We start from the raw sequence: 23,665 nt of genomic DNA, 5'->3' as shown, positions 1-23,665 counted from the left end.
ATAGCATAACCTTATAAACACAAGATAACCAGATTTTGGCGGGATGTTAAACTATAAACTAATTATTGCTTAAATGTTAACGTTCAAAATTGTTACGTCAATCGTTTCTTATACTAAAATTGTTTATTTTGGTGAAAATAACTCGCAGTCTGAAGGAAAAGATATGCCTAGACACAGAATATGCCTAGGTATGCTTTTTTTTCACCTATTTTGACTTACCTGTTTACACCTGCTTGCCAGGTAGTTATACACTGAAATGAGTAGGCAAGCATACCTAGGCATATTCTGTGTATTAAAAAATATCAGTCAAATAAATTTCATTTGGTTATCAAAAGTATGAAGGTGATGAAATAAAAAGACGGGTTGCACTCCGGGAGTGCCGGCAGAAGTGAAAACTTGATTATTAACGTTCAGCATGTTTGCTATTTTGGAATGGTATCCGTCTTACGCATGGAATATAAGGGTTTAAAAAAAAAAGCCATCCGTCTTACGCTTTTTCGATCAGGCCACGTGTCCTGACGCGAGTTTAAGATTTTATACCCAACGCCGCTAAAGAAGTTTTCACTTCAAAAATTGATAAAAGTTAATTTAATAAAAAATAGCCATGACCACATTTCGATAGGCAAGCAATTATAGGCATATTTGTTTATAAAAAATATTTAATAAAAAAATACGTCTCATCTGGTTATCAGATCGGTGAAGGAGATCTCCCACGGGCTCTTAGACCAGGTTGCTTGGGCAAAGACGTAAATCTTAATTCTTAAGTTATAAGTGTTCTATCTAACACAACTGTATTTTGTATAAGAATATATGTTCCTTACAATACTTACATGTGAATGCAATATACACACAGCACACAGAAGCACAACTGTACAGAGTAGTGTGACACAGAGAGCGGACACGAATAGCGCATGTTTGAGACGAACACAGTATCTCCTGTAAAGGGCTTCTAGTTCAAGTTCTGTGCCCTCCTCCTCTGTGGACAAATGAAATGCGTATTAGAGGAAGCCCGTATAAAATTAATTTGACACAACACAATATATTTCCTAATTTTAAAGTTAAAGGTTTTTCAAATAATCATGCCAAATATTATAAAACCAATTGTTTGCTTTTCAGACTTTGTAGGGATAACTTACACATTGTACGAGCAAGCACGTCCAAAGTGCAACAAGGCGCTTTGCTTGCAAATTGTATCCAACATTTTACACTTTATATTAAATTAAAATCAGTTCATCGTCGACGGGCATTAAGAGTACCTCGCGTGACTCATCCATCCATTATATAGTTATTATGTTCAGTTAATTACAAGTTTCTTATATTTTAATAATTCTTTTATTTTACATTTATTAATTATACACACGTACGGGATAGGCCCGTACATTCTGGTCCTTCGAGCTATCGTAAAGCGGGACCCTTGTACGTTCGCGTGTGTGGTTCCATAGACCTGTGCACCTGCAATACAGTGCATTGTAGACAAGCGACTCTCTACTATATACTGTTCTAGCAAGTGAATAGTTGGTAGTAGAGTCCTAATATTACATCAACAACAATGTATCCCAACAAGCAGGGATTCGCACAAAAGGGCGACCAACTAACGGGCGGCAGCAAGGCTGCTCTGTTGAGAAAGCAACAAGTAAATTTTAAGGCTTTCGACCGAACAGTCGGAAGCATTGATTTGGATTCTGTCAATGAGCGATGGGATCTGGAGGATTTGCTCAACACGGTCCAGTCCCGCTGGGCGGCGATCGACTCGCTGCACTGGGAGCTGGACCTGGAGCTGGACGGAGCAAATGAAGACTATGAACGTGCTTACTCGGCTTATGAGAGTAAGTACGTGGCTATCAAGAAGGCCATTAATAAGAAACTTTGGGCGGCGGCACATATGGCGAAGTCCACGCCACAGCTGGAGATTCCTACGTTTAGTGGAGACTACAACAACTGGGTTTCTTTCAAGGATTTATTCACCGAGACAATCCACAACAATAATTCAATATCGGACGCTCAGAAGATGCAACATCTTAAAACAAAAGTAAGAGGTGAAGCTGAGAGGCTGATTCAACATTTAACTGTAAGTTCAGATAATTATATAGTCTGCTGGGACATTCTAAACCAGAGATACAATAATAAAAGGCTTATTTTTCAATCGCATATGAATGCATTAATGGGTTTACCTGTAATGCAACAGCGGTCAGTCGCTCTAATTAAACGTATGCATGACACTACACAAGAGTGTCTTAATGCGATCAAAAATTTAGGGGTAGATATTAGTTCGTGGGATCCTATAATTGTATATTTATTAAGTCAAAAATTAGATACCGCGTCCTTTACTGATTACATGGAATCGGTAGAAAACCCACGAGATTTACCATCCCTTAAGGAATATTTGAAGTATTTAGAAGTTAAATTTATTTCATTAGAATCGTCACATAGGAAACAAGATAACCCTATGCAAAAAAATATCGTTAGCAATAAGAATCAATATATTAATCCGCAGTATAATAAGCCTAATTATCATAAAACGTTGTTAAGTAGTAGTAAAGTAACTTCGCCAGTTCTTAATAATAAAAGCAATTTAAGTTTAAAATTTAGGTGTTCATTGTGTAGGAGTAATGATCACGGAATATATTATTGTCAAAAATTTCTAGAAATGCCACCTAGTGATAGGCTTAAAACTATTACTAAATTAAATTTATGTACAAGTTGTTTATTTAATCATAATGGCAATCAATGCAAATCAAATAAAGTTTGTCGCGAGTGCAATATGGCCCATAATCGTCTTTTACATGACGCGTTTGCGCAATCGCAATACACGCGCGCGGAACTCGGTCACAGCGGTGAGGGCTTGAGCGTGCGCGGGGGCAACTCAGCAAATGCAGCGGTCGATGCCACCGCTGAAAAACAGCTCCCACGTAACTCGCACGTGTCAATTCAGGAGGACACCAACGAGGTCCTACTCCCCACTACAATGTTAAGAGTGCAAGCCATGAATGGTTCTTACTGTATCCTTAGGGCTCTACTAGATCAAGGTTCGCAAACTAGTATTATTACAGAGCACGCAGCACAGGCTCTGAAAATCCCTAGGCAGCGGTGTAAGGGTGTTATTTCGGGAGTCGGCGATAAGGAAAGCAATAGTAAGGGTATGGTCACATTAAAGTGTTCATCTCTAGTCAGCGATTTTTCCTTTGAAACCGACGCGTTAATTATGAAACAACTTATTAAAAACTTGCCTAGTTGTACTTTTGAAAAACCAAACTGGTCATACCTAGATCATATTACCCTCGCGGACCCTGAGTTTTATAAAAGTCGCCCCGTAGATATTTTATTAGGTGCAGATATATATTCTATTGTCATTATGGATGGAATATGTAAAGTAAACTCGACCTTACCGACTGCTCAACAGACGCAGCTCGGTTGGATTTTGAGTGGCAATACAAAAACATTTCAATGCAACGTAGTTTTACATAATTTCGAAGCGATACAAAATTTTTGGGAAATTGAAGATATTTCCGAAAAATCCGATTTATCTTTGGAAGATATTAAGTGTATAGAGTTTTATAAGTCAACTACAAAAAGGCGGGAAGACGGGCGATATGAGGTCAAGTTACCGTTGTTACCCGACTACAAGGAAAAATTAGGCAATTCAAAATCAAAAGCAATTGCTCAATTTTATAATTTAGAACGGAAACTCGAATGTAATAAAATTATTAAGAATGATTATGTGCAATTCATTGATGAATATTTGTCGCTCGGACATATGACACCCGCGACCGATGACCGTAGCACATACCTTAGGTGTTATTTACCTCATCATTGTGTCACCCGAAACGATTCAACGACAACTAAGTTACGCGTTGTATTTAATGCTTCGAGTAAAACTTTATCAGGCTCTAGTTTAAATGATGTTATGTATAGGGGGCCGAATCTCCAACAAGATTTATTTAGTCTCGTTATTAAGTGGAGGCAATTTAAATATGCATTTACGGCCGATATAGAAAAAATGTTCAGACAAATATGGATTAACCCTGAAGATCAGTATTTACAAATGATTTTATGGAGGGATAGTCCAAATAAAAACTTACTTGAGTATCACTTGGCTACTATATCATATGGAACGAAAGCGGCTCCGTTCCTTGCCATGATGACACTCAAACAATTAGCTCATGACGAAAGGTCGAACTTTCAAGATAGTTTAGCGCCTAGCGTCCTTGAGGGATCATTTTACATGGATGACCTCATTTACGGGACCCACTCACTTCAGGCAGCCAAGCAGCTACAAACAGATATGATTAATCTGTTGAAGAAGGGCGGTTTCCACTTAAGAAAATGGAAATCAAACTCGCCTGAACTACTTAAGCACGTTGATGTAACTATACAGCATCAAGACTGCTTTGACTTCAAACAAGTGGAGTCAACAAAGACCTTAGGTCTTGGGTGGGATCCGCAAAACGATAATTTTATATTTCAGTCTAAGTTAAATACGTGTACAGAGCTTACGAAAAGATCTCTATTGTCGGAGATATCTAAGATCTTCGACCCACTAGGTTGGCTTTCTCCCCTCACAACAAAGCTTAAGATATTGTTTCAAGATGTTTGGAGAGAAAACTTAGCATGGGATCAGCTCGTACCACAACACATCTCTGAAAAATGGTGTAAGATAAAACAAGATATCGACACCATCAGCCAGTTTCAAGTACCAAGGTGGCTGCAAACTCAAGAGAACGATTTGATAGAACTGCATGGCTTTTGTGACGCAAGCATAAAAGCTTACAGCTCTGTTGTATATTGTAAAATTACTCGTAATAATAATTCAACTGTAGTTTTAGTGGCGGGAAAAACAAAATTAGTACCGCTAAGCAAAAAATGCTCACTGCCCCGCTTAGAATTATGTGGTGCCGTTTTATTATCTAAATTAATAGCAAAAATTAAAAAATGCCTCGTCAACTACAACATCACCGTCTACGGGTGGGTTGACTCGATGGTAGTACTAGGCTGGCTTAACGGGCAGGTCGACAGATGGAAGCCGTTCGTCGCAAATCGAGTGAAACAAGTCACAGATTCGATGTCGGCTGACTGTTGGCGATATGTCGCGTCTAAAGAAAACCCAGCTGATTGTGCTAGTCGAGGTCTTACGGCTTCTCAGCTACGAGAACATAGCTTATAGTGGTTAGGTCCTGCCTGGCTACCTACCTATATACCTGATAAGCAAAATAAACAAATTTATAGCACAAATCAAGACTTGAAAGCTATTAAACAAGTTAATATTGTTATAAGCGGAAGCGAAATTATTAAGAAAATTATTGAAAAGCAAAGCTCACTATCTAAAGCTGTAAGAATATTGGCGTGGATATTAAGGTTCACTGCTAAAGCTGAAAAGCAAAGTTATTTAAGCATTATAGAATTAAATAGAGCTAGGAATTTAATTATTAAAAATTGTCAGATAGAAAGCTTTTCACAAGAAATACATAGTTTAAAATTAGGAAAAGTTATTAGTAAGCAGAGTAAATTATTTAGTTTAAATCCTATATTGGATGAAAACGACATCTTACGCGTCGGTGGTAGGCTTAGACATGCGAACATCGATGCCGAGATGAAGCATCCTGCCATCATCCCCTGTAACACAAGATTAGCGGAACTTATCATCGATCAAGCGCATGAGCTCACTTTCCATGGGGGTGCGCGATTAACAACTTCGATCATTCGTCGTAAATACTGGCTTATAGGCGGCAATAATGCTACAAAAAAGCGGCTACGCATGTGCGTTAAGTGTAGGAGGCATAATCCCGACCTTCAACAACAGATAATGGGAGATTTGCCCTCCGCGCGCACAAACCCTTCGCGCCCATTCTTTCACTGTGGTGTCGATTATACCGGACACGTAAACGTGAAATGCAGCAAGGGCCGTGGTATTAAGACCACAAAGGGATATATATCAGTGTTCGTGTGCATGGCAACTAAGGCCGTACACTTGGAACTCGTCTCTGATTTATCAACATCCGCTTTCCTTGCCGCTTTGCGTAGGATGATCGCTAGAAGAGGCTTACCGGGTCACATATACAGTGATCAAGGAAAAAATTTCATTGGAGCGAATAACGTGTTACAGCAGCAGCTGACCGAGCTCCAAGAAAGTCAAGAATTTAAGTCAGAGATCGTAGAAATGGGTATAGAGTGGCACCACAATTGCCCGTCTTGGCCATCCGCCGGTGGGCTGTGGGAGGCTGCAGTAAAATCTCTGAAACATCATCTAAAAAGAGTTGTTGGCGAACAAAATCTGACGTTTGAAGAGTTCACTACGCTTCTCACTCAATTAGAGGGATGTTCGAACTCGCGCCCGCTCTGTCCCTTAACCGAGGACCCCGAAGACTTAAACTATTTAACTCCATCTCACTTTTTAAGTAGCGGCCCTATTCTAACTTTATATGACACCAAAACAGACCTTAGAACTAGGTGGCATCTCAATCAAAAAATATTTAATGATATATGGAATAGGTGGCGTGAGGAATATTTAACTTTATTAACAGCTCGTAGTAAATGGAGGGAGCCTAAGTCGAATATAAATTTAGGCGATATTGTCATCATTGAGGATGACAATCTTCCGCCGGGGAAGTGGGCCTTAGGTCGCGTAGTACAGCTGCACCCCGGCAGCGACGGCTATGTAAGAGTCGTGACGCTTAAAACCAAAAATGGTTTCATGAAACGGCCCGTTGTTAAGTTATGTAGGTTACCCGTAAATGAAAACGTAAATCAAATCCCTAGTACGGATATAAACAATTAACAAACTTATTAATTAAACTCGTGCGAAATTATAAAACGTTTAGTTTTGCATCCGTTGCACTTTCTTTATCATTATTTTGTATTAAGATAGCTGTAGGTCACGGTTTTATAGCATAAGTAAATTACCTTAACTTAGTAACAATAGTATTTATTTTGATCGCATTAAATACATGCAAATAATTAGAGACGATTGGTGGTTAGTTGGATATTACAATACTCAACCCTAATTCGAAGGCAATAAGGCCATTGGGAAATATATGAAGTACCCAGATAAGACTTGTGGAAGAATACAATCGCGATCATATTGCGACGGAGTCATGTTGCACGGCACGAGGCGAGCGAATAATAGCCTGTTAATGACTCAATGTAAACAATAACATTAAACATACACAATAAAACATCTTCTACAAATGATACCTATCGTAAGCATAACATCAAGATTAAGATTAAGATCATCATCAAAGAAATATTCAATACATGAAAATACCGAACCAATAGCTGATCCAATCAAGTAATACTACGCTGCGATACATATATTATTTCCTATCCTGGACTCGGCGGAGCAATAATATTTGCAAGCGGTTAGCGGTTCCAGTGCAGCAGCAGGCGCGCGGCCCTGGCGCGGCCTGGCCCTCCCGTCCACAGTGAAAGTGCAGTGTAGTGTAAACAAATTGAATGTTCTAGTGTTATAGTGTGTACCTAATGGTGAAACAGACACCTAGGTTTAGTGTTCCCGTAGAATATTTGATCTGTATAAGTTATAGTTTAAGAAATAATTATGTACTACTAATCATGGGGTTCACTATAATTAAGAAAAAATTGTTATCACCTTGTATCATGGGGTCACCTCATCTCATACTAACCCTCATCTTTCCCGCCCGGGAATATGTACGAGCAAGCACGTCCAAAGTGCAACAAGGCGCTTTGCTTGCAAATTGTATCCAACATTTTACACTTTATATTAAATTAAAATCAGTTCATCGTCGACGGGCATTAAGAGTACCTTGCGTGACTCATCCATCCATTATATAGTTATTATGTTCAGTTAATTACAAGTTTCTTATATTTTAATAATTCTTTTATTTTATATTTATTAATCTTACACACGTACGGGATAGGCCCGTACACACATTTATTTTTACACCTGCAAAGTGTAAAAATTAAAATTTTCATAAATACATTATCCATTTTAAAATTGTAAGCTTCTATATTTAGGGATGCATATCTTTATTGCTCTATCATGTAAAAACTGAAAACGGCTTAACGTATTTGGATGGAATTATGCACACATAGATGAGTTTAGAAGCTATCAATACTTTTTATATCTCTCTTCAATTTGAGAAAAGCTTGTTAATTCAATCGTATTATACTCCTAAATCTTTCTTTGGAATTGAAAACATTTTATATTGACTATTTAAATAGAAGAAACATTGAAAATGTTCCAAATTGATTTTTTTTTTAAGAAAAAAAGTTAGTACAAGAAACGAAGAAGTATATGTACAACAAAAGATAGCGCAGGCGGAAACTAAGGATTACTAAGAAATATTTAAAAATAACATAGTACGAAAACTTATTCTAGTAAAAAGTAACAAGGTAAACTATAATACACTTAAATAAATCTTAAATGAAACACAGTAAAATAGGAATTTCCACGATTAAATAATCCAATTTAAATGTCCCAACCCCTGCGGCAACAGAGATATTAATTTAAGATTACTTATACGTTGCTATGTTACCAGAAATATCAAGCCCAAAATTCGTCCCGCTCTCCTTTTAAATTACTTTAGTTTGTAATAAAATTTAATATAAAAACATGTAGAAATTTGGTTTGATTTTGAGTCGTTTTAACGTACTTGTATTACAGATAAATCTATAATAATAATATTATAAAGCTGAAGAGTTTGTTTGTTTGTCTCAGGAACTACTGATCCGATTTGAAAAATTCTTTCGGTTTGAGATATTCCATTTATCGAAGAAGGCTATATAGGTTATAATATCATCACGCTAAGACCAACAGGAGCGGAGCAACACGGATAAAACTAGTAGATAGTACTTCTACAGCTGTTTGTAAACAAAAGTATGTACAATATCAATGAAAATATGTAATTAAACTCAATCGGTTGAAGATAATAAATAAAAACTTACGAACACACCATAGAAAAATAACAGATAACATCCATATCTTTTATAAGCATATAAATAATAGTCATGATTACTAAAGACCAACGACCGACGTTTGACAGCTAATAAACTAATGACACCATCATCAATTTTCAAATCAGCAAATGATAAACGATCACCAATCCACCTTTATTGAGTTCTATCATAAAATCCAAGGCTCTTCAATCAACGTAGAATATAAAATTTATCGAGGTAAAACCTTTTGGGGGACAAATAAATTGTCGCTTGCTAAGATCCGCCATAAAGCTGGGAATGAATTAAACCACAGGTTGGGAATAAGGAAGCTTTTCGTGGGGAAAATTAGATTAGCTAAGAGATTAAGGTAATGTTGTAGAAACTAGAATCATCTTATATTACGTAATCATACCTAACAAGAATGGTATTAAGATTTCATCTTATTTAAAGTCCTTTTTAAAATAAAAATTGGCCAAGTGCGATTCGGAAATTATAAAGCTGTTATTGTTTATATCTTGTTACTTTTATGTGTCTATAACTATAATATAATATAATATAACAGTTAATACGTAGGCTGCTTCTTTTTAGAGTTCCGGAGACCTTCTTCTCAAGACCCTTTTTCATGAACGCGTAGAGGTATCAAGCTTAAATTTATATTAATTGTACAGACTACAGTTCCTTGAAGATGTGAAAATATTAAACTTCTAAACCAAAGCAATAAAATATACTGCCATTTGAAAAACAGTTTATAAAAAAAACTATATTAGGAGCCTGAATCATTAAATTTATGTAGCAAATTATGGTGGAAAATAACTAAACGATTTATTTATTTACTAGCTTTCACCCACGACTTTGTACGTGCATCCCCGTTTTTCCCCGTTCCCGCAAAACTTTCGGGAAACTTTTCTAAGCGGATGCCTACGTCCTAACATCTACCTGCATGCCAAATTTCAGCCCGATACGTCCAGTGGTTTGGGCTGTGCGTTGATAGATCACTATATCAGTCACCTTTGATTTTTTGCTGCAAATTTTCGCAATTTTCAGTAGGTAACTTAAAATTTGGTTCGAAGCAACGTCTAATAGTACAAATAAGGCGCGGGACATATACAAGCGGCGCGGCGCGCATCGGGCGCACCGCGGGCGCACTGCCGGCGCGCCGCGGGCGCGCTGCCGGCGCGCCTCGGGCGCGCTGTTGGCGTCCGAAAATGATATTTATATAGAGTGGTTACTTAAATGCATTTTCTTCATGCATAATTTAGTAAAATTATGTTTTTTGTGCTAAAAGAGATTAACATTAATTTGAAAGTAACGATTTTGTTTTGATAATTCCTTGTAAGTAAATAGCGAGGATAACCCCACGATTGCAAATATATCTTTGTTGGAAATGTTGGAATTTACTTGGAAAATTTTATAGTACTTTTAAAGTAATTTTAAAGTAGTACTGGTGTAATGATGGAAGAAAAGAAGGTTAAAATAACACAAAATTTATATTGTACTAGCGGTCCGCCCCGGCTTCGCCCGTGGTACATATTTCGCAATAAAAGGTAGCCTATGTTCTTTCTCAGGGTCTAAAGATTATCTGTGCCAAATTTCATCAAAATCGGTCCAGTACCTAGTTTATGCGTGAAAACCATACATACATACATACAAACCTTTCCTCTTTATAATATTAGTATAGATAAAATATGGTTTTCAAACACAGGATTACATTTAAACCATATAAATCTTATCATTTAAATCTCAGTTCAAAAGTATTTACAGTACTGATCATTCCACAATATTATTACAATTACAAATAAATAAAAAACACAATCAAAATCAGGATTATCTTTATTTCTGACATTGTAAATACATGGGAACTTTCATTATGCTCTTCTTCATTTTCACTTTCCCTACTGCCATCACCTGTGTAAATCATTTCATCGATTAATTCAATTCACCTTTAAAAACAAAACGAAGAAGGGTATGTAATAGCAGCTCTATATAATTCCACACAGAGAGAACACATTTTTGACTGACAGGCTACCGTCTCCTACCACCCGATTTGTTTTTGATTGTGTATGACCGTGAATTGACCTCTATTTGGATGCGATGGGGGAAGCGCGCCTGCGGTACGCCTGCGGTACGCCCGCGGCGCAACCGTGGCGTGCCGCCTCGTCGCCTTTCCAAAATTCTTTCATACAAAATGTATAAGAAGGACGTGGTGCAAAACAGATTCAAGAGGTGCGCTTATGGCACGCCCGCGCCCGCGCCGCTTGTGTTTGACCCGCGCCTAAGGGAATAATAATTGTGACAAGTATAAATTTAAAAGCATTTATTATATGTGCCTTGTCAAATGCCAAAATATTATAATGATCAAATACACAAAAATAACAAGGCCTGTAATATTGCCGTCGTACATTTTAGTTTTTCAAGCTAATTTGAAATATCATGATAAAAGTAGAGACGAAATTATGAGAATAGATTGAGCAACATTTCGTAAAAAATTGGATTTGTCTTACAGAAAACAAGCTACCAAATTATTTCTGAAGATTGATGTAAAATTGTGTTGCCCTAAACTGTATTAACTTAGTTATAAAGATCAAATAAGAACAATAAATTGTTTATTATATAAATATCACGTTTTGAAGAGAATTGAATTTTCAAGAAGAACGCGCCTCCTAATGTCATCCTGCTTTATAGCTTATACAAGCTGCGCCCCGCGGTTTCACTCGCGTGGCTCCGCTCCTGTTAGTCTTAGCGTGATTATATTATAATATAGCCTAAAGCCTTCCTCGGTAAATGAGCTATCTAACACAAAAATAATGTTTTAAAATTTGACTAGCAGTTCCTGAGATTAGTCCGTTCAAACTAACAAATAAACTCTTCAGCTTTATAAAAATTATAATATTAAGTTAAGTTTCATTAGTATAAAAAAGTTTATTTTGACATTATTAAGCCATTTATCAACTTGATTAACTAATTGAGATACTGATTAATATAACACGCAAGGATTTGAAATTGAACACAACCAATAAACTATGAAACAAGTGAGCCAAAATTTAGTTATCACCAGAGACCTAAAACTTTGATCTAGCTCTATATTCATTCTAAATCAAATATTCTCAGACTAGATTAATAATTATACAGTGTATTCATCGTATATGGAATGGTTTTATGGTTATTATTTAAAAAACTTATTAGTACCTAGTTGCTAAGCTTTATTTGTAGTTTCGTTGTTTCTTAGTTTTATTTTCATTGAAGTGTTGAGTGTCTGTAAATCGGAAGGAAGAATATTTTATTTTGGAGTAATTACGGAGACTCCATAATAGGATGAGAACTTACTTTTTTGTAGTTAGAGGAAATATAAGTCGATTAAATCTATCAGAAATAAAAATTAATATCTTAATATATACAGTGGTGGTCATATAATTAAGAACGCTGATACAAAGGGAAGATTTTTTCAGACTAAGATGCATAACTAATTTCATGTAATTATTTTTATTTTTCTCGATATAGAAATACTTTTCCAACAAATCACTGTATTCATTAATACACGTGATTAGCCTAAAAATTAATAGACAAACTTTTTACACTACTTCTAAACATAGTATTCCTATTTACTAGCTGGTCACGTAATTAAGAACGCTGAATAGTTTATACTTTTATTCAAATTTCAATAGAGAACACTCGACTCGATTTGTTGTGTGTTGTGGTTGTTTGTATAATTTTGGCGCCATTAAGTGTTGCAAAAGATTAAAAGTGATTACTTCTCATAAAAAAAATGGAAAAAAATAAAAATTGTGATAAATCTACTAGGGAAGTTATAATAAAACTTCGCGGGAAGAATTGGTCTTATAAAAAGTGCATCTGCAATGTTCAAACTATGGTTTTCCACGCTATAAGGCATTTTGATACGTATCAAACAACTTCAGATGTCCCACGTATGCCAAGACAGAAAAAACAACTCCTCAAGATGACCGAAACATCGTCCGTATGGTGAAACAAAATCCTTTTAAAGGGTCCAATGGGCTGAGAAAAGAATATTTCAGCGAAAATAACCCTTCAGCAATCGCAGCACGCACTATTCGAAGACGTTTGGTAGAAGAAAAATTGCACGGTCGGATAGCAAGAAAAGTATCTACCCATGTTGAAACTTTGCCACAGGCAAGCCCGGCTTAGATTTGCAAGAAAATATGAAAACTGGACTGTGCGACAGTGGAAAAATGTACTTTTCTCTGACTAAACGAAAATAAACAGAGTATGTTCCAATGGAAAACGATATGTTCGACGTCCTCCGAATACAGAATTCGACCCTAAGTACACGAAAGTTACATTAAAGCACGGTGGTGGAAATGTGAAAGTTTGGGGGTGCTTTTCTGGACATGGTGTTGGACCTATAAAGTTGATAGAAGGTAACATGAATCAATTCCAATACAAAAATATACTGGTAGAAACAATGTTACCTTATGCTGAAGAAGTTCTACCGGTTATTTGGACATTCCAGCATGACAATGATCCAAAGCACACTGCACACACTGTAAAGGAATTTCTAACAGCGCAGTCAGTTTCTGTTTTGGACTGGCCAGCTAAGAGCCCTGACCTAAACCCAATAGAGAATCTGTAGTTCGTAGTAAGGAAAAAGGTTTCAAATACACAGTGTCGAAATTTAAGGGAGCTGTACGACGTTTTCTTAAAAGAATGGAACTCTATTTCTCTAGGAAAATGTCAAAAATTAATAGAGTCAATGCCTCGCCGGTGTAAAGCAGTAATTAAAAGCCGTGGACATGCTATTAAATATTAATTTTAGTTAAAAATGTATTAACTTGCTTTACAAATTTTTCTCGCAACGTATTATTGTATTTTTTTTTAAATGAAAGTGTCATACAAAACAATTCCCGAGCAGATAAATTAATCGTTCTTAATTATTTGACCAGCTTCATTATTATTTGAATGTGTTGCTTTGGTAAAATAAATTATTTTTGAATAAAATATTGTTGGCGATTTTATTATTTATTCTTAAACTTAGTTGCTCTATTAATGTGGCTATTTTATGACATAACTAGTTGCTTCTCAGAAGGTGCACATCTCTGTGTATGACATTATTTAAATAAAAATTTCTAGTACTTCAGATCGTTCTTAATTATATGACCACCACTATATAAATCTCGTGTAACAATGTTTGTCCTCAATGTCCTAAATCACTTAACCGATTATAGTAAAATTTGCACACCATGTGCAGTTCGATCCAACTTGAGAGATAGGATAGTTTAAACATGTAGGTACCATGGGCGAAGCCGGGGCGGACCGCTAGTTTATTTATAAGTAGATTTCATAATATAATATGTGTAATTATTATAATTACGTAGTAACGTTAAATATAAAGCAGCTCTTTAATTTCTGAGCATGTTATTAAGAAACTATAAATTACTAATTAATGGAGATACCCGTAGGGATTAGCTAGTATTTCTGGGATGTTGTTTTATCGCTATGTTTGTTTCATCAGGTTTTACTTACCTAATTTACTTTTTACTACTACATATACTATAATATATATGAGTACTTTATATAAGTTAAAGGGTTTTGGCGTTTATTTGTAACATAAGCCTTTGAAGTTAATTACTCTGGGTAAAACAGAAAGTATGAGGAATTTTATATTTATTATTTCCAGGTATCACCAGCACAATATTTGTTAAACTATTGTATTAATATTAATGAATATATGAAATTATGATAAGATCTATGCAACGACAAGCCGGCTACTCACGTACCTGCCACCGGGGCAATATTGGAATAATCTCGGTCCAACCAAGATTGTTCCAATATTGGCAATTGGAGCAATTTTTCTGTTCTCTAAATTGCCCCTGCTTGCTTATACACAAGACAAGTCAATTAAGGGTGCAATTCCAAAATTGCCCAAAAACCAATAAAGAAAGGTTGAACAGATTTTAATTATCTTTTTATTTGTTACATTTCTCTCCTATTTCTTTATCATAATCTTAAAAAAGTGGACTAGGCGGAGCAGGGTGAACAGCTAGTTTATAAAACTATACACAAACCTCTTTAAAAAAAGCCTGCAAATAATAATAAGAGATAGAGAGGCGATAACCACGTGTCTCTACTGAACTAGGTTAGATATCTTATACACCAATATTTCCCTTCCTTTGTCTCGGAAATTCAGAAGCAAAGTGCTATTAGCGTCACTGTATAGTTAGGTGCAGGTAATGCAAGTTACTTAAGCACTTTCAAAGTGATCGTATTATCAATATTATGTAGTTTTCCGCCCGCGGTTTCGCCCGCTATGTCTAAAACCTAAAAAAATATATACTCAAACCTTCCTCTTGAATCACTCTATTGATTTAAAAAACCACATCAAAATCCGTTACGTAGTTTTAAAGATTTAAGCATACATATGGACAGGGACACCGAAAGCGACTTTATACTATGTAGTGATAGTGATGGTGCATCTACACATTCGTGCGAATAGCGAAGCCAATTACGAACACGCATATATGTAAACAGTGCACTCTCTGTTCACCTTGATTCGTGTATCTAAGAGCATTTTTCCGACGAAATCGAAAAGAAGACAAATGTGTGAACTGTGGTTCGCATTACAATCCTATACGAATGTTTCGTCAAATATATCGTTCAGTCACGAGGAGAATAGCAATCACGAACGTGTAAATGCATCATAAGGATGCGAAGATAGACGATAGACATTAAAACATTCAATGGTTGTAAAATTGCTGTGATTTTTATAAATGGCATGATGGCATGAAACTCTTGTAAACGTTTCATATTTTATGGTAAAAAGTAACTTGTGTAATTTTCAATTAAGTTAACATAGGTACGTTCATCGTAAATTCTATTAAATTTCATTCATTTATAAGGGCAATCATAGATCTGTAGACGTAAATTTATATATTGTGGTGCAATGTTATTTAACTGCAGGTAAACATTCATTTATAATAAAAACATTGAATTAATTTTCAATTTAATATGAATTTTCCTGTAATTAATTGTGATTCCTTATATAAATCTATGTTGCATGTAAAATATTTGTATTTCTAGATTATTGTATGTTTCCTTTAGCTTTTCAAATCTTAACTAGTGGCCTAAATTATTAATTTATAATCTAACTAGTGGTCCGCCCCGGCTTCACTCGTGGTACATATTTAGCAATAAAAGGTAGCCTATGTTCTTTCTCAGGGTCTGAAGATTGTCTGTGCCAAATTTCATCAAAATCGGTTGAGAGGTTTATGCATAAAACCATACATACATACATACATACATAATTACAAACTTGTCCTCTTTATAATATTAGTATAGATAGTATAGATTACTGTGGAGTTACTGGTAATAATCATATTTGGAACAAACAATCAAAACGTTATTGTTTCATAGATATTACGTCTGTTAATACCACAATTATTGTCTAACTTTGAAAACAGCTGTTCGTTTACACGATAGCTTTTATGGTGCCTTTTACGTTTTCACTATAAAATCATACGAATACAATTATTGGATAAATTTTAGGAAGTTTGATGTCCACTATTATTGCCTATATACACAGCATAGTTTTGTTCTGAAAGTCTTTTTTATTTTGTGATTGTTATAAAAAACACATGAAAATTTTGAAACTTAGGTACTTTGGTAGTTTTAGTTATGCCGTGTATTCTGTTACCTCAAATTACAGTACATAATATTATGTATATTTCTGATTTATAGTACACTAGTGGTCCGCCCCGGCTTCGCCCGTGGTACATAATATTTCGCAATAAAAGGTAGCCTATGTCCTTTCTCGGGTATCAAAATATCTCCATACCAAATTTCATGCAAATTGGTTCAGTAGTTTAGGCGTGATTGAGTAACAGACAGACAGAGTTACTTTCGCATTTATAATATTATAGTATGGATATACGTGTATAATAAGGATATTATACACGTACATCCCTGATAATGAACACGGATATATTATCATTAGATAAAACAATAACCCGGCCTTTACATTGACTCTTAACTTTGACACTGCAATTGTCTACCAAGGTGAAAATAGTTGTTGTACTCTATATAAATTGCTTTGGCATCGTACCAAAATGAGACCGCTACCTGGCCCTTATATCAATGGATTAAGAGCTATAATTCGTTTATCTGTTGAGATTAGGCGTAAGTGCTCCGATTGGCATCTTCATAATATACAAATAGAAGTCTGCTTCCTTATTTTTGTATCAACACGCTTAATCTGTCGTTGAGCGTCATTCATATTTGTTTTTTTTTTTTCTCTTAACAATTGCCATGTAAAGAGTTATCTGAACTAATTTTATAATGAACATAATATACTTGATATTAAATGATATTAAACACTTACCTTCAGAATGCTATAACTCTACCGATATATGAGTTGGCTTTTGTTTTTAGCATACTAGGTCGTAGTTAGCGGCTTATTTGCGTGTTCGTAGGTCTACGAAGTTTAAAACTTAAACACGAACATAAATATATATTTATTTTGAATTTACCAAAGCTTTAAGGTACTATAAGGCTACAGGGCTATATTATAACACTAGACTTTTAAAACGTCAACATTATATGAGACTCTAGGAATTGGCACTAGTTATGCCAATTTCATTAAGATAATTCACAGATTTGAGATGATTTGATAAATCCATTTGAATCTCAATTGAATTTTAATCTTGTATGATATTCAGGACAAGTGTGTGTGTCAGACTTATTATTTTGATCAAATATTACAGAAGTCATACAAATAATATTACAGTACATTAATTGTAGCAACGTAGATTTGATTTGATTTGATTTGTAGTACAATTAAGGATGGTTATCTAGATAAAGAGAACTAGTATCTTAGCTAGTGCTTAACAAAAATAATATCATAATATTATTTCTCATAATAAAGGAAGGATAAACGTACACGTGTACATGTTTCGCAATTTATGAGTTTCGTATTATAACGAGAAAGAATACTGCCATAACCTTGTCAACTGATTCTTTAGAGCAAGAATTTCTCACAGATAAATAAAAAAATAATTGTAGAGCATACTTTTACTAATAGAAATGCTTTTCATTAATTTTTTATCACTTTTAGTATTATAATATAGTACAACTTACAGTACAAACTTCTTTTATTAAATTCAAATCTTTAAGTATATGTAGTAAGATTGTAGATAAAGTTCAGGGTTTGATTCCCCGGTAAACAATATTTGGAAATCTCGGTTTAGGGCCAGAAGGCTTATGATCTACTTGCTTATAAAGAAAATCGATAAGTGATACAAATGCATTCGTCCCATACTTTACTCTATATTTAACAAACCCTCCTAAAATAAGAACACAGTCTGTAAAATGTTTCTTTATTTCCCACTAGCTTACCGCCCGCGGCTTCGCCCGCATTGTCTAAAACCCAATAAATTATATACTTAAACCTTCCTCTTAAATTACTCTATCTATTAAAAAAACCCGCATCCAAATCCGTTGGGTAGTTTTAAAGATTTAAGCATACAAAGGGACATAGGGACAGAGAAAGCGACTTTGTTTTATACTATGTAGTGATGATAATAGTAGATTGCATATCCTTCAGCGCGGTGAATCCTTAAATATTTAATACGAACTTTACAGAACAAACAAACAGCACAAACAGTATACATTCACGTCACGACTAACAAGGTTTTAATATTGTATTCGAAAAAGAATTGTATAGCAGGCCGAAAACTCTTGTTACACTGCATTCTAGTTTTCCCGATTTTTTTTGAAGGTAAACTTTCTAGGTCGCGCCATGGCAATACCGTCACGTCATGTAGCAAGGCGAAGGTTTTGGTATTTTTTTAGTCTTGCCAAAGAAGTTTCACTTCTGACACAATATGTGCTCGGCACACACGCTCTTTTTTTTTTTGCTCCTAAACTGGCGAAGACCAAAGGATACATACATAATACAGCATGATGTTAATCACCAAATTATTTTGATTAATTATACAAAACTAGGGACAGTTAAATAATTTATGGGCAAGTTAATTAAATAGAAGAGAACCAAATACATCCTTCTCGGGTTTTCCAGTGGTTAATATAATATAGCAATTAAGTTATTATGCTAAGAAAGGTTTAATTTTGGCAGTAATTACGCTAATTTCAGCTTTTACTGTACACAATTATGTTTGAGAGCACTTTGTACTTTTATTACTGAATTACATCTTTGGAGCAAATTTTTGAAATAAACATTTTATTTCGGTCTTAAATTATAATCAATTTTTGAAGTGAAAACTTCTTTAGCGGCGTTGAGCACTTTTTCTGTAATGGGTATAAAATCTTAAACTCGCGTCAGGACACGTGACCTGATCGAAAAAGCGTAAGACGGATACCATTCCAAAATATCAAACATGCTCAACGTTAATAATCAAGTTTTCACTTCTGCCGGCACTCCCCCAGTGCAACCCGTCTTTTTTTATATATTTCTACGTACGTTATGTAATTAGAGGCTTTAAAATAATGTTTGTAATTTGTATTACGTCAAAAATTTATATATTAATTACTCTTGCTATTTTAGTCTTTTCTTTTTGTGTATAAATTGCCAGGCTTTACATATTATAGTCAACCGATAGAATCGATTTTAATGTTTTAAACTAAATTATACAAACAACTTCTTTTATTAAATTCAATTGTCTACAAGAAAGACAATTTTCTTATCTAAACATCTCTTACCTTCAACAACAACTTCCTCTATGTCATTCATTTTTAAAACCGAACAAAAAGTTCAATAAAACCTCCGTGCTACATTTTCTTCTTAAAAAAAAAGAACAAGAGCGCGCGAAAAGTTTGGGCGGGAAAATTCGTTCCCGCGTACAACCGTCCCTTCTGAATAACCGGTTCAAACTGGCTCGTTCCTTATTGAATGACTGGCGTACATTATTGATAGATAGGAAATAACCATTATGTGAATAGGTTATTATTTAAATAAACTGTTATCACATTGTTGGTATGTGTTTGATAATATAGAGTTTGGCTATATTTTATTGAAGTAGGTCAGTAAAACATTATATTAGCTTCTCCTGTTATATCTGTATGTTTGTATGTGACTATTTTATGGACAATTTTAACTCACTTTGAACGGATTAATTCAACAGATTAATTCAAACTTTGTACTATCAATGAACGGTGACAATACAATAATTTCACAAGTTATTTTTAAAGTGTGTTTTTTTATTTATTTTTTTACTTAGGTATAGCAAATAGTTATTATTTATCTATACATATAATAAAATCGTAGGAAAGTCAAAACTGTACATTGAATATTTTTTTAAAAGAATACATAATCCATGATCTATAATCGATATAGAAGCCAAAAATATAGTTTTTAGAATTTTTGTCTGTTTGTCTGTTTGTCTGTTTGTCTGTTTGTCTGTATGTTTGACCGAGCTAATCTCGAAAAGTACTGCATAGATTTACTTCAAATTTTGCATGAATATTCCTAAGAGGTCGGGTGAGGATAGTTTAAACATATTATCATGATATCACCTTCGCGGGAGGAGCTGTGAACCTTTATTTTTCTTACATATTCCGTGTACTACGACAGCGTACAATCTAAAGACTCATGTTTAAATGTTGGTTTCGAGTAAGCCATGCTATTATCTAGCTTTACAAAATAAAAACTATGTCATTTACGTAATTTGGGCAGAGAAACAGTTTAAGGTGATTGCAACGATCTGTTCCCAGCCAATATCCCGCTAGATGGCGCTGAATTCTACATTTCTAGTTTATTTGAGTTTTTGCGTAATTGGAATAGTCATCAAACCTAGGAATAGTCATGGCGGTTACTGAATATTATATTTTATTGAAATATGTTATATCATTGCCTTAAAATCCACCCAATTCGGTAAAATTATGCGTTTTAACATCTGTCATTGCATACAGGGTCGTTTACACACACAGACGTATACAAAAATGATAAAGATTTAACTCTAGATGGCGTGAATGTAAAGCGCGTCACACACGGTGAAGATACTACCTATAATATTTTATCTAATCTAGTAATATTTTATATTACAGTATCTTAAGGTATCCGGTATCAGCGTTCTGACCATCATTTTTCTTTTTTCGCTGTAGAACCGCCATCCTGTTACAAATGACCCACAAAGGAGAATGACCACGGGTGGTATCGGTAAAATTTTAGTTGTGCCACGTATTCGTTATATTGTTAATTCCTATTTGTATTTATAATGATCATATGTATCAATATAAGTCTTAATTAAACCGGATAAATTGAAATAATAGTAAAAGTAAAAGTTTTTCTTTTGAAACATGTATGAACTTTCGCATTAGTAGGAAGTAGGATTGTTATAAAAATAAAAGTTATATTTGTTGGCGTAAACTATTTTATTGTAATTTTGGGAAATAAATAATGTCAAAATTGATTACCTACAATAAAACGCAGTTTTATTTTATTACCTACATTACACTATTGTTTTTTTTTTATCAAAACATGTATTTGAAGTAGCAAATATGATATTATGCTGATCCAAGCATTTTCACTCAAAACTAATATCACTAATGATTTGTAAAAGTAAATTATTTCAAAATACATTTCATAACCAACAAGTAAGAATAATTATTCATACAACAACAAATCAAAAACACTATTTACTATGGAAAAAAAACCAGGAAGGTGAAAAACATATTTACGATTTCGATGCACTCGACTTTTAGTAAAATAATAGGTAAAAATATTATTATGGTTTTGATCTCAGACATATCTGTGGTTTTGATTTTAGCTACTAGTATCAGAAAGCTGCGTGTTCAATGCACGTCGGGGTCCCACAACTGTGGAGGAAGGAAGGTAGAATACCTCCATCGAATAAGTGAAGTTTTTCGACATACTCGATTTGCCGGCCGGCCTCAATAAAGATTGTCCGAAAGTTGTATATGTGCTCTGTAACGAAAAAATTTCGCTAGCGCGATTCAGAGTGAGGTGTCGTACAATATACCTAATGAAGTTTTTCATCTTTTTATTTTACTGCAAATACAAAATAAAAATTAAACAATGGTAATGTAAATTCTAAACAAACTACTACCAAAATACAATTAGAACAAAAATCATTTGACTTGTTTATTTCACCCAGAGGCCAGAGGCGGCTCGTGACAAAATTGTATAGGTGTTCACTTGAAATAAAACAACGAAAATACAATAGCGTTCGGGATGATTTATTACAAAAAAATGAGCACCACATTTTATAAATGTCTATAACACTAAAAATTACAAAGTACAGGCTATTTCAAAACGAATTCAATGACTAGGTATCAATAATTAGTAAATCACCGAATTTGCATTCGCGAGCGTAGGTATCCATAGTGTTTGTCACTGACGGTCACTGACCTCTATAACTTATAGTTATAGAGGTCAGTGGTGTTTGTTGTGTAAACATGTATGTATTTGAGTAGTTAGTAGCATATTATATTCTGAATTTCTGATCCATGCCTATTCACTCAAAACTAATAACACTAATGATTTGTAACAGTAAATTATTTCAATAGGTAGGTATTTGAACATTTCCCAACAAGACGTAAGAATAATTATTCGTAGGTATACAAGATACAATAACAAATCTAATACACTATTTATTATTTTATTATTTACTAGCGGTCCGCCCCGGCTTCGCCCGTGGTACATGTTTACGTTTTCTCTCCATAAGAAGTAATAGCTAGAGAGCTAGCGCAAAGCTACCTGTATGTATTTGACCAGACCTGGATTTTTGTGTGTTGATTCCCCTATACCTACTATACATGAGATGAGGAGTCACTAAGCCCAGAGTGGTGGACGGGGCGCGCGCTTAGGTAAGACAGGTGGAAATTTTTGGCGAACTTTGAAACCATTTGACCACGTCTGCCATTTTGATATTTGAAAATAGATTATTATTACTATCGGAAAATAACAATGGCAGACCATTATCACGCGGATAACATTCTGGCAGACACTTATGAAAGTGCTGAAAAAAATACAATTTTGAAAGTATTTGACCAGATCTGCCATTCATATATTTTATTTATTAGGGTCTTAAAAACTTATTTTCGAAACGGCAGACATTTTCATTGCGTACAGACTTCAGCAGACAACAAAACTTTACAGACTTCAGCAGTCAACAAGACTTAGCTTCTACATGGTCAGATGTATATATGTATTACGTTCCCTGACCTTACATCAATGATTTACTTTATTAATGTTTTTATGGTCATTTACATTTAATTTTGAAAACTATGGAATAAAATTTATAAATTTGATGATACAAAACTAAATATACATTTGTAAAGAATCTCAAATATAAAGTTGTGTTGCAAATAACAAATCATCATTTAAATATTTAGTTTATTTCTTTATTTAAGAAACAATTAACAATTACAAAACAACATAAAAAAACACGCATGCATTTATTGAAATGTTCATTCATCATCACTATCGTATGGCGTTGTGTGACTCGTCTTCATAATCCATTGAATCGGATTCTGTAAAAGTAAAACGTAAATTATATAATAAAAGAAATGAGTCATTATAAACTTACCTAGTAAGGCAATGCCTTTGATGTCGCACGATGCCGCCGCGCCGCCAGTGTAGGTACTTCTGCTGCTACATGAAAATATGCTAGGGTTGCAACAAATGGGAAATAAAACAATTGTGATTATTACTATTATGATGTAATCATTTATTCATATTATGTACATTCAAAACAATTGCTATTATTAAATCTGATGTAATTATTTTTTCATAAATATATAATTATTATTAATT

General features: G+C 34.5%; 1 protein-coding gene across 1 annotated transcript in view; it reads right to left on the bottom strand.

Annotated features, from left to right (window-relative positions):
- Positions 1-23,665, bottom strand: part of Ac76E (adenylate cyclase type 2 Ac76E) — a 209,507-nt gene that overhangs the window by 142,447 nt on the left and 43,395 nt on the right. Inside the window, exon 2 of the mRNA XM_089701777.1 lies at positions 831-976. Within this exon, the coding sequence (XP_089557903.1) occupies positions 831-976 (146 nt within the window). The remainder of the gene's footprint in view (positions 1-830; positions 977-23,665) is intronic.

This window comes from Colias philodice, chromosome 12 (genome assembly GCF_061535455.1).
Source record: "Colias philodice isolate Cphi_HAF_F1 chromosome 12, ilColPhil1 Martin Lab GWU primary, whole genome shotgun sequence".
NCBI classification, from domain to species: Eukaryota; Metazoa; Arthropoda; class Insecta; order Lepidoptera; family Pieridae; genus Colias; species Colias philodice.
Note: the sequence above shows the minus strand (reverse complement) of the source record. Positions and strands in the feature narration are given on the sequence as shown.